A 24,911-nucleotide genomic window follows, 5' to 3' on the forward strand; every position below is an offset into this window, starting at 1 on the left:
CGCACAAAAACAAACCTATTACCCCGTTTTTGATATAACAGAACTACGTTTTTTATTACCATATTTTAAGATAGAACCAACGCTTTCGTTAACGAAAACAAATGGGGTAGAGTGATCCTCGAAATGCATGATCGAAATAGTCTCATGACGTCAAATTGATCGGATTGGTTAGGTATTGTAGAGTCTATCTTTCACGGTCTTCCTAAGAGTAAAGGCGAACAGTCTGCGCCATGAATGTAGAGTGTTTCTAATTCGGCAAAACAAACGCAGCCATGTACATGTGGGAAGAGGTTCAGGGGTTTGTGGGATTTGGATAATTGGAAGTTTTGTTTGCTCCAGTTGGAGATTTTATATGCATTTGAGAGCCGTGGGTTTGCCAGTGCTCCACTTTCTCAGGGGAAGGAGCGTCGGCAATCGGTGCATCACATAGGTTTGGCTGAGTTTAGGATTGGTGAAGTAGTGGTACTGTGAAGATAAACTGTCACGTATTGTTATTGCCTTGCTCAGCCCGAAGTGGAAGGACGTCGAAGGTATTCAGAAGCTGAAGAATGATATACTTGCAGGGAAACTGGGATGTCGCATTCAGGTGATTTGCCTCGATTTTACCAGAGTGTGTTAACTTGGTGATGATATAAATGCACTGTTACCCTGAGTTTGGCGTATTCAGGCTTGCTAACAGGTTGCATATCTATAGGCAGAAAAGAACATGCAACCAGTAAATAAGCTTTGTTTCTCTACATCTTCATCTATGTGTCACCTCACTGTCTTGTTCAGTCAGGGTGCACTTTCCTACCTAATGTTAGAAAAAATCATTGTACACCATTCGTCGTGTTTAAGGCAGGACATATGGTAAATAATCTCAAAACAGGTAGAACCATGCTCCTACCTTCGAAATTCAATAACTTCGATGGCGGGCCCCCGAGCGCCGCGCGCACCGCACCGCCTGGACTCCCTAGCGCCGTTTCTGCGTTGCCGTTGCGCAAATACAATATTTCTGCTTACCAGGAACTCTACAAAATGTACGGGACCAAAGTAAACCATTCGTCGTGTTTAGGGCAGGACATATCGTAAATAATCACAAAACAGGTAGATTCATAATCTTACCTTCAATTTTTCATAATTACGATGGCGAGCTCCCGAGCGCCGCACACACACAGCACCCGCGACACCGGCGCCATTTCTGCGCAGGTCACAACATTACTGTGCATCAAGCAGCATCAAGAACCATAAAAATGTACCGGGCCAAGCTAACAAGAATCCATGAAATTTGATCCTCGACGCCAACGGGACCATGGGTTGCAGGGGGATTGGGTGGGGAATGTAAAGCAAAATGAGAACATGACAGCTAAATAAAAGCTCACTATATGGCACCTATATATGGCATGGAACATGGACGCCAATGGGATGCTGGGTTGAAGGGGATATAGGGTGGGGAGGTTAGGTTAGGTTAGGTTAGGTTAGGTTAGGTTAGGTTAGGTTAGGTTAGGTTAGGTTAGGTTAGGTTAGGTTAGGTTAGGTTAGGTTAGGTTAGGATAGGTTAGCTAGGTTAGGCTAGGCTAGGCTAGGCTAGGCTAGGCTAGGCTAGGCTAGGCTAGGTTAGGTTAGGCTAGGCTAGGCTAGGCTAGGCTAGGCTAGGTTAGGGTAGGTTAGGTTAGGTTAGGTTAGGTTAGGTTAGGTTAGGTTAGGTTAGGTTAGGTTAGGTTAGGTTAGGTTAGGTTAGGTTAGGTTAGGTTAGGTTAGGTTAGGTTTGGTTAGGTTAGGCTAGTTTAGGATATGTTCTGGACTATTCTGGCCTGTGTGTTTCATAAATGTACCTAAACTCGATAAGAAACGATTTTGGTTGCTTTATTATTGTTACCTTGGTCCCATACATGTTTTATGGTTCTTGATAAGCAGAAATATTGTGCTTTCGCAACAACGCAGAAACGGCGCTTGGGAGTCGAGGCGGTGCGGTGCAGTGCGTGCGGCGCTCGGGAACTCGCTATCGTATTTATTAAAATTCGAGGGTAGGAGCATGATTCTATCTGTTTTGCAATTATTTACGATATGTTCCGCCTTAAACACGACGAATGGTTTACCTTGGTCCCGTACATTTTGTACAGGTCTTGGTAAGCAGAAATATTGTATTTACGCAACGGCAACGCATAAACGGCGCTGGGGAGTCCAGGCGGTGCGGTGCGCGCGGCGCTCGGGAGCCCACCATCGAAGTTATTGAAATTCGAAGGTAGGAGCATGATTCTACCTGTTTTGACATTATTTACGATTTGTGCCGCCTTAAACACGACGAATGGTGTGCAATGATTTTTTCTAACGTTAGGTAGGAAAGTACACCTACACCGTCTTGTTCTGTGACCTCAATGTTGAGTGGAGATATGGAGAGAGGAGCATGTAGTCAGCCTAAATCTGAGTTGACCACATTATTTTGGTACCTTGTCCAGATATCTGGTAACTAAGTGTGTTTTAGCTTTGTGAATACCCTGAACTGTGTGCTGGTCTGACCATCATGATTGATTGAATGACTAAAGCACACATTATTTCCAGGTGTGGTGAACCAGCATGGGTGACATTAAAACTGCCTGGTAAGTTTTGAAGATCTGTTAAAAAACAAATTTGTGGAGTTGCATACCATGTTGATCATCAAGCCTTTGCTGATTTTTTTACAAATGCTTTGGAGGCATGCTTGACACTTCCTGCAACAAGTGGAAAGGAACAAACTGATCTTGTATGGGTACATTTCTTGTATTCTCCCTTAGAATTGCTGCATATGTTTGAAATGAAGGTCAGGGTGTACTTTCCTACCTAACATTAGAAAAAAAATCATTGTAAACCATTTGTTGTGTTTAAGGCAGGACATATTGTAAATAATCACAAAACAGGTAGATTCATGCTCTTACCTTCAAATTTTTTTATAATTATGATGGCAAGCTCCTGAGCGCTGCACACACACAGCAGCCATGACACCGGCGCCAATATGCAGTCACAGCATTACTGCATCAAGCAGCATCAAGAACCATACAAATGTACAGGGCCAAGGTAACAGGAATCCATGAAATCTGATCCTTGCAGCTGACATGTGACATGTCCATCAGCAAAGTCCATTGCACAACATTGGTCAGGTTATGTAGTTGCAGCAGCCACCCCAGCATCCCAGCATGTCTATTCACATCAGTCCTTGGCCCTCCAGTATGACTATCACCACTTGCTGCTGGACAGGCCAGGAGGGCGTGCACGGCCGTCTGGAGGCGGCCACCAGCTCCGGGCTGGACAGCGAGGTGCGAGGCACAGACGGCTTCTGGGCGCGCCGGCTCGGCGCTGACACCCTCGAGGTCGGCCACCCAGCTGCGCCAGCGGTCTACCGACACACGCTGCCGGCCGCCGAGCTGCGCGGCCTGCATGACAAGGCAGTTAGTAGGCGCAGCTGGTGGGGGTCGGGACGGTCGACAGGTCAGGGCGCAGCATTGGCCTTCCGTTGTAGATGGCTCGCTGTTGGTGCGATGCTGTGGGCGGGCACAGTGAGTGATGGCGAGGTGAGGTGATGCATGACGCCAGGCATGGGAGGAATGCTGACACAGTTTGCTGCCAGATGTTCACTGGGTGATCTGAACTGATGCAGTTGGAAGGGCATCAAACTCGTTATTGTCCGACTCTCATATGAATTATTGGGATGTGTTGATATATTGGGCCTGACGATTGAATTGATCATATTGAAACACCTGGGAGGGTTAATGTAAATTGTCATGACAATGCATTGCTTGTCATGCAGTGCATGGATGAAGAATGGACACTTGGTATTTGGCTGGCCATCCTGGCAGCAGGGCGGGCGAACTAAGGGGCTGGGTTTGTGTGCTTTTTCATAGCTGGCGCTGGTCACACGTCTGATCCAGGGGTCCGCGTGTCCAGCTCGCACTGTCCCACGTTTGCAGGTGGCGGGTGTCGACTTGACGTTTGACCCAGTACTCTTAGTCCGCTCTTCTGACGCTGCGCCGTGTTCTCAGGTGACTGGCATTGACGCGACCCCTAACGGGCTCGGGCTGTCGTGCTCCGCGGACGAGACGCTGCGGATCTGGGAGACAGACGGTGGCACCGTCAGGGTGCGTACGCCCCAGCCTCGTTGACTGCATCGTGACATTGTCTGTTTCTTCTGCTTGTCTGACGTTTTTTCTTCTTACCTTGAGCAGTAGTTGTGTGCGTGACCTGTGTAACGTGTGGTGGCTCTCTGCTTCTCAGAGGATAGCCGGTGGAAGGACTGGCAAACACTTGTTGTGGAAGAGCATTTGCCGGCGGTGTATACGTAGTTGCTGTTCTAGTGGTGGCGCAAGAAAAAGCTGTTACTCGCGCTCGTCCCGAAGGTGGAACGATCCTTAATTATTTTCGAAGACGCTAGAGTCGAAAGATCTCCCATTCTCTGAGAACATGGAGTTGCATCACGTTTTGCGATTTCAGGACCGAGTAATGACACTACTTTCTCGCTAGGTGGACCGAAGTATGCGTACCCACATGGTCAGATGTCGGAAATTTCACCCCCCTCTCGCGAGGGAGAGAGAGAAAGAGAAGGGGAGAGTGAGCTGCTTCCACGCTCGCCGCAGTGTGCGTCCACAGCAGACATAGTCCGGGTTCCACCTGTACTGACTGCGCCCCGTCTGTGATTGGGCAGAGGCAACTGGAGGGCCACCTGGGGGAGGTATACACGTGCCGGTTCTTCCCATCGGGCGTGGTGGCGCTGAGCGGCGGCGTGGATATGCAGCTGAAGATCTGGTCTGCCGAGTCCGGCCGCTGCGCCGCCACGCTTCGCGGCCACACCGCTGCCGTCCAGCACACGGCCATCGTCGACCGCGGCAGGAACGTCCTCTCCGTGTCCAGGTGAGCGGCGCCGGCGGCAGGAACGTCCTCTCCGTGGCCAGGTGAGCGTCGCCGGCGGCAGGAACGTCTTCTCCGTGTCCAGGTGAGCGGCGTCGGCGGCAGGAACGTCCTCTCCGTGTCCAGGTGAGCGGCGTCGGCGGCAGGAACGTCCTCTCCGTGTCCAGGTGAGCGTCGCCGGCGGCAGGAACGTCTTCTCCGTGTCCAGGTGAGCGGCGTCGGCGGCAGGAACGTCCTCTCCGTGTCCAGGTGAGCGTCGCCGGCGGCAGGAACGCCGTCTCCGTGTCCAGGTGAGTGGCGTCGGCGGCAGGAACGTCGTATTTGTGGGCAGGTTAGCGTGGCGTGACTGGTTGGCATGGCATGAGAAGGGATCATCCATGCGGGCAGGCTTTTATCGTGAGGGAGGGGAGGAGGGCGGGGACGTCGTGGCGATCCGTCGGTTCGGGAGGATAGCGGCGTCGTCCCGGTGCGCAGCAGCCTGCTGTCCGTGAACAGGTCGGTGTGACATGAGCAGGACAGGGGCGACCGAGCAGGCTGTGGTGGCCGTAGGCATGGAAGCCGAGGGAGGGTAGTGCCGTTTTCGGAAGCACGGCAACACGGAGAGGCCAGGGGTGTGGATGCCGCGGAGGCTCAGCCAAGCGACGCCTGAAGTCCCTTGTTCGGGGATAGCTGAACAGCTGCTGCCCACCAGATTGAATTCATCTGTTAGCATATATTGCCAGCCGGCCGACTGTGGCCCACATAACCAGGCGCCTTCCGGTTCACATCAGCAACGCAATCAGCACCCGGACACAGCGTGTCGGTGTGGGATCAGCCCGCCCGGCGGAGCGAGACCGCGCCATGATCGCCGCATGCCCCAGTGACCTGGCGTGTGACCCGCTGACCGGCGCCGCGCCATCGCCAGGGACGGCCGCTGCAAGCTGTGGGACGTGGGAGAGCAGCGCTGCCTGGCCGACCTCTGCTGCCTCGATTCGCCCGTCAACTGCGTGGCGCTGGGCGACCTGCCCGACGGCGTGGAGCGAGGAGTGCGCACCGAGCCGCCTGGTACGTCAGGGACGGCGCCGGGTCGGGTCCGCCTCCCTCCCGCCGTCGGGGGTCCCCTGGCCGGCACCGGCCGAGTCGCCCAGTAGGTCAGGGACGACGCCTGGCCGGGTCCGCCTCCCACCCGCCGGCGGGGGTCCCCCGGCCGGTACTGGCCGAGCCGCCTGGTATGTCAGGGACGGCGCAGGGCCGGGTCCGCCTCCCACCCGCCGTCGGGGGTCCCCTGGCCGGCACCGGCCGAGTCTCCCAGTAGGTCAGGGACGGCGCCGGGCTGGGTCCACCTCCCACCCGCCGTCGGGGGTCCCCCGGCCGGTACTGGCCGAGCTGCTCAGTACGTCAGGGACGGCGCCGGGCTGGGTCCACCTCCCACGCGCCGTCGGGGGTCCCCCGGCCGGTACTGGCCGAGCCGCCTGGTACGTCAGGGACGGTGCCGGGCTGGGTCCGCCTCCCACCCGCCGTCGGGGGTCCCCCGGCCGGTACTGGCCGAGCCGCTCAGTACGTCAGGGACGGTGCCGGGCTGGGTCCGCCTCCCACCCGCCGTCGGGGGTCCCCCGGCCGGTACTGGCCGAGCCGCCTGGTACGTCAGGGACGGCGCCGGGCCGGGTCCGCCTCCCACCCGCCGTCGGGGGTCCCCCGGCCGGTACTGGCCGAGCCGCTCAGTACGTCAGGGACGGCGCCGGGCCGGGTCCGCCTCCCACCCGCCGTCGGGGGTCCCCCGGCCGGTACTGGCCGAGCCGCTCAATAGGTCAGGGACTGCGCCGGGCTGGGTCCGCCTTCCACCCGCCGTCGGGCTCCCTCGGCTGACACTAGCTGGCACATCTCGCCGTGCTCAGGCAGTCATTTCTGCCGTTGTCAGCGAGGAATCGGCTCACTGGCTCCCTTCAAAGTATTGCAAATCGAATGTAAACGGCGGAGGCGGAGGCAAACGGAAAACGGCGTCACAAGACTGAGCAGGGGAATGGGCAGTTGTGGCGAATCGACACCACGGGTCAGGGGCAGGTACAAGGACCGAACTCAGTGTGGCAAAGTTCGGCCATATTGGTGCCAAGAAGAGCAATTTTTACTGCTATTGTGCACATGCCTAGGTGCCCATTGGCTGTGGCATGTCTCCCCGCTCAGCCTCTAGCCTGATGGTGATGAACCTAGTGTCGGTGCGCCTCGGGCACAAATCAGACGGACTAGTCGAGATGAGATCGTCCGGGTCGGGGACAACGCGTCGGCAGCAATGTGGAGGCGAAGACGGCGAATAAGGCAGGGGCAGGCAACATGAGTTAACGTTGGCTTCGCTGACACCAACTGGACATATTTGTCCACGCTGACCGGGGTCATCCCGTGAGCCACATCTCTCGCACCGTTTTGGACCTGTGTACGAGCCTCGCGGAGAGGGGAAGCATGGCGGACCCCGCAACGTTGAGGAGGGACCACAGGCGTTTTAGGTCTATAGCAGCTTGAATGTAGCCCAGTAGTACGAAAATGGCAGATGACACGGGTTGCTTGAATTCATGGTCTCGCCATTTAAATTCGAGGTTATCAGGTTTTGGGAAGGGCCCATCGGACTTTTGAGGCGGCCGCCCCGTTTTGAGTTTCTGGTGCAGTAACTGACTCCTTTGCGAGATTCTAGAGTCAGAGGAGTCGAGGCAGTGGAGACCAAAGGACACAGACACTGTACCCAACAACAGTCATGTCGCAGAAAACCCGTGCTATAAAGGACCAAATAAGTCGAACTCTACGTGAGGTACCGGTGCCTTCTCGGGCCGAAAAGTGCTTTCTATAGCAACTTTTGAAGTGGGAGCAAGGATTTTCTATCATGCCATTCAAGACAATTTGTTAGTGGAGCACACTTGCATTTAGTCAATTAGTCTATTTTATGAAAGAAAGGAAGAAAAGAAGGAAGGATGTATGCTAGAGTCTGCTCAGCCATCTACCTCACTACATCCTGCAATTAATTAAGTTTGGTGTCACAATACCAACTTTGGACCAGACCGTGCTTAAAGAACAGTGCGAAGATCGGCCTGCGGCGTCCATGCCTCCGAAAACGGCCAGTCGCGGGGCATGGGCGCCGCCGCCGGGGGCGGGCGGGTGCAGGAGGTCACGCTGTGCTCGCCTGGGCCGGAGCTGCCGTGTCGGGTGGCCACCACCGCGGTCTGCCGCCGCCGCCACCCACACCCGGTCAATATTGATGTGGATACTGTGTGTTGAGACGCATCGATTCGGCTGCCCGGTCAACCCCGTGAAACAGCGGGCCGGCTCCGGGCCGCGGCCGGCGCAGCGAGACAGAGCACAGCGAGCCGGCTCCGGAGCGCGGCCGGCACCTGGAAGACGCGCCGCCGGACAGACCGTGGGTCGCCGTGTCCCGATGCGGGCGCGTCCGTGCAGAACGTCACGTCAACTATTTGTTTCTGGAGAACTTCCCGGACGCAGTCACTTTCTAGCCTACACGATAAACAACTAGCGTTGCAGCCCAAGTTTTCGCTGACGCGTCTTCGTACGGCTCTTACCGCCAACTTGAGACTTTTGGCCCCATAATCCATCACCCACGGCTCTGGATTTTCTTCCGAAGTGGAGGCGTGATCGGTGGTCGCGCTTCCCCTATTTTGCCTGTTTTCCCGGCCAGCACGCTGCGTGATGTGTAACTTTGCGCTGCCTGTCTGTCTGGCACAAGATCGCGTCTGTTCACTGCATTCCATTCATCGGTCGTGGCCCGACATTCCGTTGTCTCGGATTACCGCCCAGACACACTTTCGGACACACAAGTATCCGGTGCATAGCCCCGGCACTGCCGTTACGTTTCCGGGTGCCATGTTTTGACCTCATTGCATCATTGCGTGTGTTCGCCTTTCCACAGATGAAAGCAAGCCACAGTCGGCTCGTTTGTAGACGTGATTGACACGGTTAGCCGAGTGTTAGACGTCCTCGCCCCACTAGCCGGTCACGAGAAGGCAGTAAGCCTTGCCTATGACGAGCTTCCCTGCATTCCAAGCCCCGAGTCCTCGTTTCCGCCCTCCGACTGGAGGTCACGTGTTTGCACCTCCGCTATCGTCCCTCCACACACCAGGCGCTTCCGGCAGCCTCACCCCGCCCCTCTCTCGTGTGCTGCAGACGAGCGCGAGGTGGGCACTGAGGGCCGGCTGGTGGCGCTCGGCGCCGAGGACGGCTCCGTTCGCCTGCTGCACGCCCACTCGCGCCACCTGGTGGGCCGCTGGCAGCTGTCGGCCGGCGTGACGGCGCTGGCCTGGACGCCGGCCGGACCGCTGGCCGTCGGCTGTCGAGACGGCACGGTCGCCTGGCTGGACGCGCGCGCCGCCGCGGTGACGGCCCAGCGCCGCTCCAGCTCGTCGGCCGTGCTGGCGCTGCTGGCCGCCGACGGCCGGCTGCTGGCGGCGCGCGCCGACGGGACTGTGCACGGTGAGATGGCGATGGAGACCGACGGGCCCGTGGCCGTGCTCAGTGGACCCGACTGTGAGCCCGTGTACGGCCTGAGCGCCGCCGGCGCCGCCCTCTTCACGGCCGCACGCGACGGCTGCGTGCGCCGATACCGACTGCCGCTGTAGCCGGGGGCGGCGGTGCGGCGCGTGTGTGCTGGCGCCTGCCATGCCCTGCCGGTCTAGCCCGGCGGTGGCGGTGCGGCGCGTGTGTGCTGGCGCTTCCCGTGATCTGCCGCTGTAGCCGGGCGAGCCCTGCTGATCCTGGCAGCTCCCCCTGGCTCGCCTTGTTGCGTGAACAGCCAGCGCCCCGTTCCGGCGGCGGGGCCGGCGATCTCGCGCAGTCGTAGTGTGTCGTATGCTTTTCCACGCCCGTACAACTGGTTTACAATCGCCGTGAGGTGGGTGTACTCCGCGGAATGTGTACATCGCTGCCAGCGTTCCTCAACATGCTGGCTGGTCAGGCATCAGTTTGTTGCCATTTTGACTTGGTAAGTCTTTGATAAGTACGTCTTTATCTCGTTCAAAAACTGCTGCTTCGTCCACATCCAATGATTATGCCTGCGTTTTTGTGTTGTTTTTTGACCAAAAGATGGGAAATGGAACGAAATTGGATTGGTGGGAGAACACGCCTTTACATCAGCTGCTAAAGGTGATGATGGTGGTTCGGGAATGAAGTCAGTAAACGTCATATACATGGACGGCATGCAGTCGTGCTGTTTGATGAAATGATGACGTGACGCGTAAATTGTACATGAAAACGCGCGTTCTGTTTGAAGGCGGAAAACACCCGTTAGAGGAAAATAGAAAAATATATTGGCGCCGAAGCAGAGTGGCAGGCAGACATTGCTATCGGCCGCTCCGTGTTAGTATTGCGTCCGGCCGGCCACGGTCTGGGGCGTGGGGACGACCGCCCCCACCCCGGACCTGGGTCCACACTGCGGTCAGCACATACACACGCACGCATCAACAAGGTGTCGTGACGGAACGGGGCGCCACCCCACCACCGGGGCACTGACACGGCCAGAGGAGCGGCCGCGCAGCCGCGTCCCAGCCGGGGGCAGCGCGTCCGATGGAGGAGCGGCGCGCAGCCGCGCCCCAGCCGGGGGCAGCGCGAGCGCGCCCGATGGAGGAGTCGCGCGCTGACCGCACATCCCAGCGGCGCGCACACATCACGCAAGACTGGCCAGCCCGAAGCGGAAATCACGATAACCGATGCGGGTCACGCGGCGTCACGCGTGCTGTGTGGGGCAACTGACATTCGTACCGCTTCGCACCAGAACAAGCGAAAAGCGCGCGCCGTGAGCAACGTTCAGTATGGGCAACACGCTCGCCCCTCCCGGCTCACCGGGAGTGTCCGAACAAACAGCAGCACAGGGGAATGCGAAGACAACGCACGCAATAAAGACACCACTCACAACCCTAGGACGGAACGGATTATCAGCTAACACTCAGCGCGGGCCGAAACAAGCAGCGAGTGCAGCCGACAACGCCTCACCAGCTCTCGTTGAGCAACGCTCGCCAGACCGCCACGCCCCGGCGACACGGCAGGCGGGCTGCCCGGCGCGCGCCAGCCTCGGGGCGCGAGCGAACGGGCCGGGGTCATGTCCTGGACATGGGTCGGGATGGTGCACAGGGCGGAATGGGACGGGGCCGCCGGAGCAGCGGCGGAGCTGCACAGGTGGAGGCGTTCAGCACGGTAACAGGCCTGCCGACCGACCCATCAAGCCAAAGACTCCCCGGGCCGCGAGCTGAAAGCGGACATCAGACGGGTGTACGTGGGACACGCTATACAGTCCTGTACGCTGCTGGCAGAGCCCCGCGGAGCCGATTCAAAGGCCCCCTGAATGGTGTTGTTATCGGTCGCAGCGGCATTTCCAGTCAACAGAACGCAGCTCAATGCCAACGAATGACATTCCACTTCGGAGACATATCTACAGCTACAGCGGAATACTTGAAGCAGCATGCTTCGCACGATCTTTACCGTCACTATGCACGTCCTGCATGCCGATCATGGGGAGCATAATACGTCAAACTTTCCTATATAATCAACTAGTTCCGTAAATGCACGTGAAATCGACGGTTAAAAGCTGCATGGATCGTGCCGCACTGAGTAAAAAAAAATAGTTTGATTACAAAAATGGCGAGTAAATATGGGCGTCTGTTAGGTAAAAGAAAGTGGGTTTCCAGACTGCAATCAAGATATTAATGCAGTTCGCTGTCGTATGCCCACAGCCGCAGGCATCTGCCCGCTCTCCTATTATTCGCTTGCATGAAATTATGCTCTAAAGGAATTAGCCATGTGCCAGCACCGGGATAAGCTCACAAGATAACAGCCAGATTAAGGCAACACTTCAGCTATTGCGTGCAGTGAACTGATTGGTGTGAGGCCTCAGTGAGCTGTGGGGAATGGAAGCAGCTGGAGCGTTCACATGTTGGCTTCCTGAAGCCGTTTTCTCTGGAATATTGCAAGCAGCAAACTCTTCGAAGCTGCCTTGAATGTAGGACACTGTTCATGATATTTTCAAAGATATGGTCATTAATGAAAAACATCATGTGCTTTAAGTTTCTTGAAAGACGAAGAAGGCCTCTCACCCATTGATCTGGTTTCTTCTTTCATGACTCCGCAAAACAAGAGGAAGTTTCAGTTTTTAGGTCGTAAGGCCATCCAGCCAGAAGCATGAAGCATCCAGCCATGAGCATGAAAAACTATTGTTTTAGGGAGCCAATACATTTCATGCCGGCCTATTACATGCAATGTGCGCATTTGTAAATGGATAATTTTGAAGTCACGCCTATACGGCCTTCACGAAACTGGCCAAATGCAAGGATCTGGTCGACGCAAACAAGCACCGATTAACCACGCCTCTTGCTGGCGAGAGGAACCAAAACAGAAACGGATCAGTTTCACGCCACTGACCGATTCCATTTGTTCTCATGCATCAGCAGATCGTGTCCGCTCCCCTAGCGAACCCACCCCTCGAACGCCCGCTTGACCTCAGTCTGCAGTTACCGCCTGCAGGCGGCCATACCGGCGAGGTGCCTGAGAACACGCGTTGCTCTACCCAGCGGGAGGCGTGATAGCATGCCAGCAGGAAGCACTGTACCCTGGTGTCGGTTCCGAGCTACCTACATCCCCGCAGAGGTGCCACGTGGCTAACCGCGACGCACTCGATTCCGACGCACAATGAACCAACGTTGTGCACTTCAGCGGCGACAAATTGCTACGCTACAACCGGAGCGCATCGGCGCTCTCACCTTCCGGAGTCCGCTCGCCGCTGAGCCGAGCACAGACGAAAGGGTAGGTGCATCCCACCACCGCGAGCTGGTGCGCTGGTGCCGCCCAGGTGAGGGGCCGCGAGGCGGCGGCCGCCTCCGCGGCGCTTTCTCCTCCTCCGCCGCCGCCGCCGCCGCTGGCTCGTGCCGCCGCCGCCTTACCTGATGACGTTGAGCGTCACCAGCCGGTTCTTGCCGAGCCGCTCGAGCAGCGCGTGGCCGGCGTCGCGGCTCAGCTCGCACCACTGGTACTTGTCGATGAGGTGCGCCTCCTCCAGCGGCTTGCGCACGGGCACCAGCAGCGTCAGGCAGAGGCCGGCCGGCTGGTCCGGCTCGTGGGCGTACTCCACCGACAGCACGCCGGCCGGCCGGTGGGGCGGCAGGTCGGCGCCGAACATCTCCTGCGGGCCGCGGCACACAGGCGCGCGGTCAGGTGTCGCCTGTGGTCCAACACAAGCGGCAACTCCCGCCCGTCTCTGGCGCTGTTCACGGACACGGGGGTCGCATACACAAGGCGCACGACTTTCAGACACGAGACGCGCGTGAGACCGAGTGAGCGACTTGATTATTGACCAGGCAGACCAAACGAGCAATATTATTAGGATCGGCAAAAAGACTGTTGGCCAACATCCAGCCCGTCATATTGACCACTTTCATGAAATCACCGCCATTTCTCTCCTCTGTCCTGCCCACCCACAGTCATAAGCAAACGGTCCCAATGAAGATGCGTATATGCCTTGAACCTAAAAGCCTACCCATTTTGCTCATTAAGTATCAATACCTGTGACAACACACAGGCCTTTCGGGACCACGCTGCCATGTCCTGGGACAAGGCGCATTCTAGAAGGTGTCATGGCTCAATAGGGTTCACAGTCATCAGCTGACTGGAAGAAAAAAAGCTACGGCGCGAATAGGCCAGCCTTGTGATGAGCCACTATAGGAGCCATGGCTTATGGACGTAAGGCACGTGCTCGTGCAAACCACGTCTGCACACATCGGAGCGCTGTCACCAGGCCGCCGCCATGCCACACGCACCGTCATGTACTTCTTCAGTGTGGAGTGGATGCTGCGCGGAGGTGATATTTCACAGGTCGGCAGGTGAAGCGACGTCTTCTCCGACATCAGCACACTCACGCGGTTGCTGCGGAAGGCGCAAACACATCCAACGCTTCAACGGTGGGTACAGATACGACGTTTGTAGGCCAGAGCAATACTCATGTGAGCCCAGCGTAGCGAGTTTGCTACGCATGACGTAGCAACGTGATACAACGATATGTAAACATAGTGAATCTCAATTGCTCCAGGACCTCAGTGAACTGAAACATATCATATCCATCTACCAGTCGATAGAAGAATTAACGTCATTCAATCCCGCACAAGGTGCGTTCTTAGAACTGGTAGATTCCGTCCTGCCGGCAGGCATCGCTTGACATCAAACGTGCGGTGCAATCCCACCTGACACACCCAGTCTGCTGTGCACTCCCCCCCCCCCTCTCCCCCTCTCAGCCGGCGCGCGTCCGCCTTACTTAGCGCGTTTCCGGACGCAGACGACGAGCCGGAGCAGGAGGCGGTCGTGGCGCCTGGCGGCCGGCAGCAGCGGCCGGTGCCAGGGCGTCTCGCCGCGCCGCTGGTACGCCTGCGACAGCTCCACCAGCGGCACGATGTCGGTGGCGCGCAGGTCGAGCGAGGTCAGGTCGGCCACCCACTGCGCCTGCAGCGACTCTGGGTCGGCGTCGGCCGGCGTCTTCAGCCGCCCGCCTGCGCCGGCCGTGAGGGTAAGACGGTCAGACGCACGCCAGCACCGGCCGGGCGTGCTCACAGACTGCGGCTCGTCACCGGCCGGACATCCGCTGTAGTCACGCAGCGGTCAGCTGGCGCGCCGTGAGCGAGGCAGGCCGGCGACAGCCAAGAGGACGCGAACCACACCACACAAGCCCGGCATCAGCGTCCGTAAGATCAAGATACCATCAGAGCAATGACCGCAGCATGAGCCGGCACAAGGCATGGATATCACTGAGAGTCCTGAAGGCGACAAAGCACGAATCTCCAAACACGAACGCTATATGCACACCCGGTCAAACTGGTCGGGCTCGCCACGCTCCAGCCGCGGCGTGGAGGCCAGCGCGGCCCCAGGCGCCCCGTCGGCCGCCGCCTGACGCACCAGTGATGCTGCCGGTGACGACGAAGCGGTACCAGGCGCCGCCGGCCGTCTCTACCATGAGCAGGGTGGTCGGCTCGAACTCGAGGCCCGTCTCCTCGAGCACTTCACGTCTCGCCGCCTCGGCGATGCTCTCGCCCGGCTCCATACGGCCGGCTGGCAGGTACCACTGGCCGGCGCAAGAGCTGCCAAGGGGAGGGAGGTCAGAGCACGGCCTGGGGACGCGCTGGCAGGTACAACTGGCCGGCGCACGAGCTGCCAAGGAGAGGGAGGTCAGAGCACGGCCTGGGGACGCGCTGGCAGGTACAACTGGCTGGCGCACGAACTGCCAAGGAGAGGGGGGATCAGAGCACAGCACGTGGCCGGCTGGCAGGTATCACTGGCCGGCGCACGAGCTGCCGAGAGGAGGGGGATCAGCGCACGGCGCGCGGACAGCTGGCTGGTACCGCTGGCCAGTGCACGAACTCCCATGGGGAGGGGGAGGGGGTCAGACCATGGTGCGCAGATGGCTGGAGCATGTGACTGCAGGCACTGGGCCCTGAGTAGGGGCGCCCACAGAGCCTGGCCACCTTAGTGTTAAGGACTGAGAGTCCATCACTTTCATGCAGTTGCTGAATTTAAACATAAACTTTGTCAAACAAGACACTTCAGATAGAGGGTAGTCATGCACTACATGTCGGTCAAGACAGTTGGTATGTGACATCTGGGGAACACACAAACCAGCAGTCCTTTACCTTTTTGCCTCTTGTATCATCAATACTTCTCCATTGTCATTTACAATGGCTCCAGCCACAATGTAAAACACATTTTTCTTCAGCTCTGGTGTAAATGTAGATGGCGTTGATGGTGAAACTCCAGTGGCAGCTGGTGGGAAAACATGACATCAGTCATGCTCACAAGAACAATTCCTTGCCAGACTACTCACTTGGTCTTGTATTCACTGGTATACAAGGCTTACTCCATGTGCTTCAGCACATGCAGCAACCTGTTCTGCATATAGGCAAACTGCAACTAAAAGCATGCAATCTTTTATTTCCATGCCATCTGTGGACTTTCAATTGCAAACAAAGTCTTTACTTGTGACTTTAGATGGCACACTTCTTTTCAATACTTGACAGTTAAGACAGCAAAAAGATAATGATATGAGCACACCCAAACAAATATCATCCATTTTCGGAGTACCTTACCAGTTGCCTCATTTTGCTCTTCTAATGAAAAATCACAGAATTCCTCTGTTTCAAGGGGTTGCCCATCCAGCAGAGCTTGCACCATTTCTTCAGCCATGTCTGCAGCTCCACTTACACCTGAAAATAAATGGTCTGACCTTTAGCACACTCCCAAATTTCACATTTACTAAGTGTAACATGACAGTGTAATGTGACATGGACAGTGCATGTTTCATCTCTACTTTTTGTGCACAGCATCACATCTAATGAAGCTTCTATCATATCATAACATTAATAGCTAGATGCTGCACTAAGCCAGCAACTATCTTATCACCCATGCATTTTCACTATCCCAAGGCAAAAAGGCCAAAGCATCATAAGGTAAAAAACACTCCTGCCTTTTTGCCTTTAGAGAGCATACTTCAAATTAACCCACCATAAATCTACCAAGATTTGGGATTGAACTGAACTGAAACAAGACACTGAGTACTACTTCCCAATCAGATCCAAATTATTGGAGGTCAAGGAACATTTTACCTCAAGCTTTATGTTATGGCTCAATATAATTTCCTACCAGCTTTCACTATTGCTAATGTCCGCAATGTATTTGAGAAGCCACAAGTAGACCAACATGCATCCTGATATCTTGTGGATTACAACTACTGTTTTGAAATCCCTGGGGATCTGTTGCAGGTAAAAATAGCAGGAAATTTCTGGGGTTTTGGGTGTTTATTTCCATGCAGCTCCAATGTCAGGGCTGCATTCTTACAATTGGTAAATTCTACCCAACTCCTTTAACAGCTTATCCAATTACACTATTTGTGGCACATACACATTTCATTGTGAACAATTTTCCTCAAAGGCCTCCTCTTCAGCATTTCAGCAAATCATGACCTGGTGAGAGTACCCTCTTCTGGCTCAGCGAGTCAGCACCTAGCAGTACAATTTATTCCCTGCAACAGCCCTAGTTGCATCCTACACACAGATTTCAAAGCGCAGCTTTTCGCCTGCAATCAGAAGAAATCCCACGATCACACTTAAGATTACCAAAGATGAATTCGGTTCAACCACATCATTGAGATAGGAACAGGCATTTTCAAAGAAAAAGTTAACGTTTCATTCTTCCACATTAAGCATCCACACAACACCATTATCACTCCTACACCCTGCTTCCCCAAGTTATCACATGGCCTTACACGCATCCCCCATTCTGATAAATTGTGTAGTGTGTACACAGCCCGCGGCCTTGAGCTGGGCGTGTCGTACCGACGCGCGCTGCCACGGTGCTCACGATGCGACTGCTAACGGTGCTTTTTGGTGGGGGCCAAGAGAAACGAAGAAATGTAAAGCCTAAATTTATATTTTCGTGTATTTGTCCTATATCGTTCCAGAAGTTGTGGTTTTTCCTGCAGCCAGTTCCTGCAAGTGCTAAACTGATCAAGCTGAATGATTTTTCTGATGAAAAGGTAATCATATTATGAGAACATAATGTACCTTAAAGCATATTACCGTGTGATGAGTGATCCATAACTTACGCTGATACGTTATGAAGGGAAATATATCGCAGTCATGTGGGCTGCTTAATGTTTTTACGGGGGGCCTAATATGAAGGATTTTAGAAGATCCTGCCTTAGCTTCTTTTGTAGCTGTTTTCTTGCTCGGCAGCGGGAGAATAACTCCAGATTTTTTGAAGATTGTGCTTGACCATAAACTGGCAGTGAATTAGCAATTGTCTCCAAACTTTCTCTTTTTGTATCAAGTCACTGTGGCGCTGCGTTGACGAGCCCGGTTCGTGCTTGCGTCGGGCGGATTTGGCAAGGACGGAGGGGTGAGTGGGTTAGGGCTATGATGGATATCCATGATTCGTGATGTTTTCCTGATTTTGAATCCCTGTCTGCACGGACCGGGCGGGTGTAGGTATCCGCTTCACCCATATGACGTTTTTGGAGATTGTTGTTGGAGATTGTTTTTGGAGAAGTTGAGAGCTGGTTATGAAATCCTCAAATTTTGAGCTTCCGTTCATTAATTTCGGTCTGCTGATAACGAGGGCTACACTGCGAACTAAATTAGTGGCTGAGTAGTGTAAACAGATAAAGTATGCCCTCAAAACGCATCAACCAACCAGCCAGCAGGTGTGCCCTTCAATTTGGCTTATTCACCTCAAAGTTGGATCGGGAGATTAATTTGGTTTGTGGTCAGGCCACACTAAATATGTGTTATGTTGAACATGTACTGCACAGCAGCATCCAGTGACATCCTGGCAGCAATTTGTACTCATGTGTGCCATAATTGAACCCTCAGAATTTGGCACTTTATTGTCACCAATATCACATTGTGAAGTACAGTGTTGCTAGGATTTATGTTGGTTTAAAAACAACTTCAAAGTGCACCCTAAATATCCCTGAAGAAAAGGCAGCATGGAAGTTGGCACAAATTGGCCTTGTCTACAGTCAGTGCATGTGTGCATCATGTTCAGTGCACCAGTTTTTAGGTAGGCATGTGGTGCAGTAAATGTATTTTTTATAGACCAGGGGAGCAGGCTGGAGCTTCCCAACTGTAACAGTAACTAAACATCTGATTCAGTACTTTTCAAGTGCAGGATATGTTGGGCCATTGACCCAGGGAAGTTTTAGTCAAAACCTATTGGTCCAAAATGTGGATGAGCTTGAGGCTTCAATGCATTATAATGTGAACTTCCTGTGGTCTTCATTTAATAGCTTAAGCTGTTGTTTCTAACCTGTTGACTATATTTCCATCTCAGAAGTCACTGTAGATCATATGTTTGGGTGCATAAATATTCACTCATATTTTCCAATCTCAGTGTCAAGAAGTTTGCAAGTTTTAAATCAAGTTATTGGTTTTTGGCTAACTGTTCCCACTTTATATTTATGAGTTGGTGATATCCATCTGCAATTGAGATCGTGCTCTGTCAGGTTTGCATGCACTTTCCACAGCACACCAGTGTGTTCAAGGTAGCACACCTGAGATTGAAGAGATCCATTTGATATTGAATGCAAATAATCAGCTACAAATTGGTTTTGGGATAAAAAAAATTTCAAGCACTAAATTATGAGGGATTTAGTTGTCTATTCAGCTGAGTGGGCCCCAGCCCTGCATTCCCTTACTTTGAAAAGAAAGTTATCCAAATCTGGGAAGAATGTACTTTTTGTATGCATATTCTGGGATGATTTGAGCTATTTTCCAATAATCAGCCCAACCTACTTTCTTAAGCTGTATCCTTGTAAATCATCACATGGTTTCCCAACTGTAGAATGTTTCCAAGTGTCACCAGTGGCATGAACACTGTGTGTCATTGGGGTTTTATAATACACTTGGCTGCTGAGGCCATATGATGTCACATGCCTCTCACCCTGGCAGGAAGGGCGGGCACCGCGGGGAATCGAACCCATACCCTCGGTTTCCCAGACGCATAATGGTCGACATAGATACGTTATCTACTACACTACTGGCACCCCCGGCATGGACACTCGGTTTGACAACAGCGTGTCGGGATTTCAGTGAACATCACGTTGTGATCGGCGCCGTGAGATGGCGTTGTCGGCTGTGTACCGGACTGCCGTGCGGGCCGCTGATAGATATGTGCCGAACAAGCTGCGTCCCATCTGGGAACACCCGGCCGGTGAGTGCCAGCCCTCCTCTGACCGCCGGCCATGCATGCTGGATGGAAAACATCTTCCCCTAAGCATGCATGGCCATGCATGCTTAGGGGAAAACCTCTTGACTGTGGTATCAGAAGTAATTATTGTGAAACCTCATCTATGCGTTAAATCACCATCACCCCCAGTCACATCACCCGTACAATCACATCACCCGTCCCTCACATCATTTGGCACCCGTTCCTCGTCGATGCTTGATATTAAGTCATTATGCATTGCTTCATCAGCTACATTCGATGTTTGTTGACACTGCGATGTTAGTTTTTGAACTAAACTTGATCCATTTTCCAGGCCCCAAGACTGTCTTTTTCTGGGCACCGGGATTTAAATGGGTACGTAAGATGTTGTAGATTTACGCTGCTAAAAATTAGGTGTTGGTAGTTCTATATGTTTTTGACTGGAAGAATTTAATTGATTACTACGCTGTTTACAATGTGTTAGTTGCTTTGTTCTTTGTGGGTAAGGTCTCTACTCCCTAAGTTCGTAAATGGTGTTGCCCTGTGCTTTGCACACATTGCGGCGACGAACTGCCTTGTTCTCCCGTGTTCTTCTGCCGGAACACGTCCGACATCACACGCGGCTCCACACAGACGTTGACCGCTCGCGTCACGGTCCCCTCCCGTCAACGCTGCTGCAAAGAGCGACTTTCATGTGCGTGTTCCTCCGACGAAGAGCGGCTTTCGCGCGCGTGTTCCTCCGACGAAGAGCGGCTTTCGCGTGCGTATTCCTCCGGCGGAGTGTGTCGGGCGCGGCGATGCGATGCTACCCTCCGTGTGCGCTAGCGCCCGTTCCCCGGTTACGTTGGGTACATGCGGCCGGCGTGGCCATACCGGCCGCGTCTGAGCACTCTGACCGCGCCGCCGCAGTGTCTGGTGATAGCCGGCCTGGGCGACGTCAACCGGCCGGCCGAGAAGCTGAGCGTCGGCCAGGCGGGCGCGCTCGCCGCCACCGGCATCATCTGGTCCCGGTGCGTGGGCCGGCCGGCAGCGCCGCCTCGGCGCGGGGCGGGCTGCCGGCGCGGCGGGGTCGGCCGCTCCCAGCCGACGATCGCCCGCGGTGCCGTCAGTGTTCAACATCAGCTGGGGTTTGGGATTTGCTTTTGCACCTGCTGTTATTAAAGTCGGAACCTGGGAGGCTGTGTGCAATGACGCAGCAGGTGCGGTCAAATGCCGATTCTCTGCCAGGGTCGACCTTTCAGACTTTGTTAGACCATGGCCGAAGTCGTAGTGGATTCTGTTGTCATTAGATTAAATGGGTTTATGAATGAGCTCTGAAATGAGTGGGATGTAAATATTTGCCCTTCGTCTTTCCAGACTGGCAGACCGTTACGTTTCGCACGTAGGGATTAGACATCTTGCTTGCATGAACTCACGCGAACTATTGCCCCGACCAGGGTCTACCCGTCTCGAGGCGGGACCGTGAACATGACGGATCCTTTGACAGATACTCCATGGTCATCACGCCAAAGAACTGGAGTCTATTCAGCGTGAACCTGTTTGTTGCGGCCACCGGTCTGTTCCAGCTGGCCAAGATAGCTCTGTAAGTGGTGCACTCAGTAGGCACTGTCCACTTTCATTTGACGTGAGCCTACGACAAAGGATGTCGTTCACTCGGCTGGTTAGCTGAGCCATCGGCCTTTTCCAGCTTGTTGAGACAGCTCTGTAAGTGCTGCCCTGATTTAGTGTTGTGTGCCCTCACTTGGCTGGGGTCCACGACGGAGGACACGTTGACCGAACCAGTAAGCTGTGTGTTCCGGGCTAAGTCCAGGCGTTTATGACGAGTCAACCTTCAGGCTGAGTGAGGCTTAACTTGAACTGACCGGGACTTGCATGGCTTCGGGGGACTGGCCCGGCCCTGACAGTCACGCCTGTGACGGGGTCGCGTCTCTGCAACCAGTCACCGCACCACCAACCGTTCAGTAGCATACAGCGGAATTAGCCGTGAGAGTTTGTGGCGTTTCGGAGCTGTGATGTAATGCATGCGAGGCACTCAAATGCAGACCGTTTTTGTCGGGCGGCGTGTTCTATGACGTGGCCGTGTGGCCACCATTTCACCTCACCACTTGAGTAACGAGGGATAAATAACGTTTGTCGCAAAAAAACACAAACAAAAAACGAAGAACGTGGGTCGGAATCAGGTTCACATCTCGGCGACCATTAGTCGCAGCAAAATGGGTTAACCATCGCTGACCAAGAAGAAAGAAACCGATCGCACGGGCAGAAGTGTGGACCAATGCGCGCAGATTCGCGCTCGCAGTCATACGCGAACTGCGGGCTCGCCCATTTTCGGTAATTCTGTGGATTGATGTCAGATCTTGGCAACCACAGCAGGCGGAGACGCGAGGCAATCTGTGTATCACGTGTATGTCAGTAACACTAACTAATAACAAATCAACAATCACGGTGTATGTGAAAGCACCGATCAAAAGTCCATGGGCGTTTTAGCAACGGACCGGAAGGCCACCAATGCATTTCCCCAAACCGGCCTCATCTACAACACCCTATGGTCTAAATTGGGGCAGACCGCCCCATGGAAGTCACACAGGCGGGTGGTTGGACACAATGGTGTGCCCAATGTCCACCCAAAACATCCGCGATTTCTACCAATGCTTCCATTTCAGTCACCAAAGGCGTACACTACCCAAAATTCAGTCACCGTCCCAACAGAAACTGTCAGGCGTTGGCAGGCCTAAAGCCAGTCAGTACTTCACTCATATTATAGTGCTTGAACGCTAAATACCTATCTTATTATCTCATATATTATCACTATATAACATTATCTCCATACTGCTGAGTACCCCCATCTGCTGAAATCAGGTAATGAAGGTTTTCTAATGCATTAACGAAGGCTATTCGTATAGGTTTCCATAGATAAGCCTTTCACACTTCCGTCCAAGTATCGTCCTCGCGGCACAAGTCGAGTCTCATCGCCTTGCTCGCGCCACGCCGTGGAGACCGCTGTTTCGTTGGAGTCTCTGCTTCGGATCGCATAGTCGACTCGGTATCATGGCACGATTATCGCTAAAGCCCACCGAGCCGGCATGTTTAAGCATCTCTAGCTGCACTGGTTTCCGCGTCGTTGTGTCCTCCGTCGCAGGCGGCTACCGCGTCTTACTTCATTCTGTGCTCACTTGCATAGTGTCTGTGCCGGTTTACATCAGATCTGCACCGGCAAGCGAGGGGCATCGTCCCGACAGCTCCCGCCAATCTCTGAAGAGGCTTGCGCCGACCTGCTACTGAGACCGCGCCGTTCCGCTGTTGCAGTCATCGCCGCTCTCTGGCCGCGCAGGCCGCCGCCACCTAATGACCACACAGCAAGTCCTGGCAGATGAAGCACGTGACCACGGCCGCCTCGGCGCGCGGCCTCGATTGGGCCGCCCCGATACTGTGATGAATGTGTACCAGCTGACGACTCCGCCCGTCCGCTTTGATGCTGCTGACCGGAGGTCTGTTTGTGAACATTTTGCGCCGCTCGCCGGGACGTCCGCGAGTCAGTTAGTTATGATGCGGGTCCGCCTGTGTTCCTGACGCTGTACTAGTCTCGCGCTAGTCAGCTGGCGCCGGCGCCGAGCTCAGGGCGAGTCCTGTCGGTCGGCATCAGCGGCTCTTCTTGTAGGTGTATGTGTAGGGGTTGAGCGGTGCGGTGTCGCTCGCTGGACCCCCGGGTAGCCTGGATTGTTAGGTGGTTACGGAATAAATATAAGGGTGATACACATGTTCTGTCACTGGAGATTTACTGGGAGTGAACGCACGCCCTTTTCGTCGGGGATTTACTGGGAAAGTGTGTGCTTTCGGAGTAGTGTGTGCTCACTTTATCGGAGAGAGACAGTGCTGATCATTGGCGTCTGGCAGTGATCAGGACTCGGCGGAAGGAGGTGGCGATCAGTGGCGTCTGGCGGTGGTCAGGACCCGGCGGGAGGAGGTGGTGATTGGTGGCGTCTGGCGGTGATCAGGGCTCGGCGGGAGGAGGTGGTGATCAGTGGCGTCTGGTGGTGGTCAGGACTCGGCGGGAGGAGGTGGTGACTGGTGGCGTCGGGGGCGGGCGTCCCCTGCAGCCTCCCCAGGAACGCTGCCAACCAGACCGCAACGCAAGCCGGACCCTACACACGCTCACCGGTGTACCTCCCACGATCTTTTTATCAGTGGGCCTGTCGTGTGTCGGTAAACCGAGTCCATACAAACGGCAAACGAATCCAGACAAATTTGAAAACAACACGCCAGAGGGTGTACGGCACGCGATTCTGGAGTTCGAACGCGCAAATCAGTTCGTCTATAGCCCGCATCACGACAGGGCCAACCCCGCACTGCCTGCGCCCAAAGCTTGGGGACGGGTGGCTGGTGTTGCCTCTGCACAAAGCTCCAGATGTACTACGCGCCTGTGACTCATCACTCCTCGTAAGTCTCAGTCTGCCAAAGGTCTAGTCGGTGAACAACCAGCTTATATGACGAATATTATCGGCCAGTTTACAAAGACTACAACCCACGTTACGGAAAAGGCATGCACCTCTCCCCACCACGTCATGCGGTACTCCAACACTACCTCACGTAGTCCCTGTAACTGCCAGGGGTCGGACGCTACCTGGGAGTGCACGCCCAATACAGCCTACAGTAACACGTACTCTGGGCACCAGCCGTGCCGTGGCCTGCCCCACGGGCGGCCTGTCTTGTGCCGGCGCGCTGCGGCCAGGATCAGGACACCGGAGCCCCTCTGTCGGCGTGTATTACCAGAGGCGGCCGCCGCCGGTCGAGGCCCGGGCCCGCCGCCGCCACCCCCCGGCACCCCGCACACCGTGTTACGACACCAAACACACAGCGAGAGACACAGAAACTGCTGGCGTCGCCGGACCGCACGGCGCGCCGTCGCGCCCGACCGCTCTTGCCACTGCGGTGCGATAAATACGGCGATAACTCACTACAAAACATGAACAGTTTGCACGCTAGTGCCCGCGCCACACACAGCTGATATCTGGTAAAGCCCAGGGAGCGACCGCCGCGCGTGCGCGCGAGAGGCGGCCCGTCGCCCATCGCGCTCTCGCAGGAATGCTTCAACACCGCCGTTCCGACAACAGCCGAAACGCCAACCGGAAACCGAGATGAGCCGCCGAGCTTGTACACACCATCCGGCCGCCGTCGAAGTTCCGTCCAGGTCCGGCAGGCGGCGCCGCTGCGGCGCGCGGGAAGCGGGGCGCATGCAGCTAGCTACTTCCTACAGTGAGACGGGAGAGAAAACGGTCAGCCGGGCGGTGAGCGTGTCTGCCGGTCGGCTGTCGGGCGAGGTGGCCATGCGGGACGGGACACTCGTGACACCGGGGCTC

The 24,911-nt window shown here is 55.1% G+C and overlaps 4 protein-coding genes and 1 long non-coding RNA gene across 11 annotated transcripts in view; 3 read left to right on the plus strand and 2 right to left on the minus strand.

The window, feature by feature from the left end:
• The first annotated feature begins 269 nt into the window (after positions 1-269).
• Positions 270-3,368, plus strand: LOC119101350 (uncharacterized). Its single transcript, XR_005094544.1, has 3 exons — positions 270-586; positions 2,542-2,579; positions 3,214-3,368. It is a non-coding gene; the product is annotated as an uncharacterized LOC119101350 (long non-coding RNA).
• On the plus strand, positions 3,369-9,449 carry LOC119100486 (proteasomal ATPase-associated factor 1; the record flags this gene model as incomplete). The annotated part of the gene is made up of 6 exons (XM_037223576.1): positions 3,369-3,404; positions 3,996-4,091; positions 4,655-4,860; positions 5,762-5,901; positions 8,998-9,100; positions 9,347-9,449. Coding segments are annotated over 6 exons (684 nt in total), but the record flags the coding sequence as incomplete, so codon positions are not given.
• Positions 9,450-12,716: 3,267 nt separating this feature from the next.
• Positions 12,717-17,219, minus strand: LOC119101083 (8-oxo-dGDP phosphatase NUDT18). 3 transcript variants are annotated; one of them, XM_037224338.1, is made up of 7 exons: positions 17,117-17,219; positions 15,942-16,058; positions 15,489-15,618; positions 14,758-14,939; positions 14,123-14,354; positions 13,632-13,737; positions 12,717-12,997 (listed from the first exon to the last, which is right to left on the minus strand). In XM_037224338.1, exons 1-7 carry the CDS (start codon positions 17,127-17,129, stop codon positions 12,755-12,757), a joined length of 1,023 nt encoding a protein of 340 aa, XP_037080233.1. In that variant the 5' UTR covers positions 17,130-17,219; the 3' UTR covers positions 12,717-12,754. The 3 variants fall into 3 exon arrangements, with proteins under 3 accessions (XP_037080233.1, XP_037080234.1, XP_037080232.1); XM_037224339.1 differs by having other exon boundaries at positions 17,187-17,211; XM_037224337.1 differs by lacking the exon at positions 17,117-17,219 and adding an exon at positions 16,753-17,065.
• A 144-nt stretch (positions 17,220-17,363) lies between these two features.
• LOC119101743 (mitochondrial pyruvate carrier 2) lies at positions 17,364-23,311 on the plus strand. Of its 4 annotated transcripts, none has more exons than XM_037225162.1 (6): positions 17,364-17,386; positions 19,440-19,560; positions 19,889-19,929; positions 20,464-20,564; positions 21,041-21,136; positions 22,861-23,311. In XM_037225162.1, the coding sequence occupies exons 2-6, from the start codon at positions 19,470-19,472 to the stop codon at positions 22,898-22,900; spliced, it is 369 nt and encodes a 122-aa protein (XP_037081057.1). In that variant the 5' UTR covers positions 17,364-17,386; positions 19,440-19,469; the 3' UTR covers positions 22,901-23,311. The 4 variants fall into 4 exon arrangements, with proteins under 4 accessions (XP_037081057.1, XP_037081055.1, XP_037081056.1 ...); XM_037225160.1 differs by lacking the exon at positions 17,364-17,386 and adding an exon at positions 17,686-17,748; XM_037225161.1 differs by lacking the exon at positions 17,364-17,386 and adding an exon at positions 17,757-17,833.
• A 707-nt stretch (positions 23,312-24,018) lies between these two features.
• Sap47 (Synapse-associated protein 47kD) overlaps positions 24,019-24,911 on the minus strand; it is a 36,653-nt gene continuing 35,760 nt past the window's right edge. For both annotated transcript variants that reach the window (XM_037223937.1, XM_037223935.1), the window contains one exon: positions 24,019-24,802. In XM_037223937.1, the coding sequence (XP_037079832.1) occupies positions 24,792-24,802 (11 nt within the window). In that variant the 3' untranslated portion in view covers positions 24,019-24,791. The remainder of the gene's footprint in view (positions 24,803-24,911) is intronic.

Source organism: Pollicipes pollicipes, unplaced genomic scaffold (assembly GCF_011947565.3).
Source record: "Pollicipes pollicipes isolate AB1234 unplaced genomic scaffold, Ppol_2.1 Scaffold_4881;HRSCAF=5763_pilon_pilon_pilon, whole genome shotgun sequence".
NCBI classification, from domain to species: Eukaryota; Metazoa; Arthropoda; class Thecostraca; order Pollicipedomorpha; family Pollicipedidae; genus Pollicipes; species Pollicipes pollicipes.

Excerpts from the sequence above, each read along its gene's own strand:
- LOC119101083 (XM_037224337.1), bottom strand. The coding sequence starts at position 16,798 with ATGCTGAAGAGGAGGCCTTTGAGGAAAATTGTTCACAATGAAATGT. Across the intron at positions 15,619-15,941 it reads AGAGCAAAATGAGGCAACTG|CTGCCACTGGAGTTTCACCA; the intron begins GTAAGGTACTCC and ends TTTTCCCACCAG. Across the intron at positions 12,998-13,631 it reads CACTGAAGAAGTACATGACG|GAGATGTTCGGCGCCGACCT; the intron begins GTGCGTGTGGCA and ends CGCGGCCCGCAG.
- LOC119101743 (XM_037225162.1), top strand. The coding sequence starts at position 19,470 with ATGGCGTTGTCGGCTGTGTACCGGACTGCCGTGCGGGCCGCTGATAGA. Across the intron at positions 19,930-20,463 it reads GGGCACCGGGATTTAAATGG|TGTCTGGTGATAGCCGGCCT; the intron begins GTACGTAAGATG and ends GCGCCGCCGCAG. Across the intron at positions 21,137-22,860 it reads CAGCTGGCCAAGATAGCTCT|TCATCGCCGCTCTCTGGCCG; the intron begins GTAAGTGGTGCA and ends CCGCTGTTGCAG.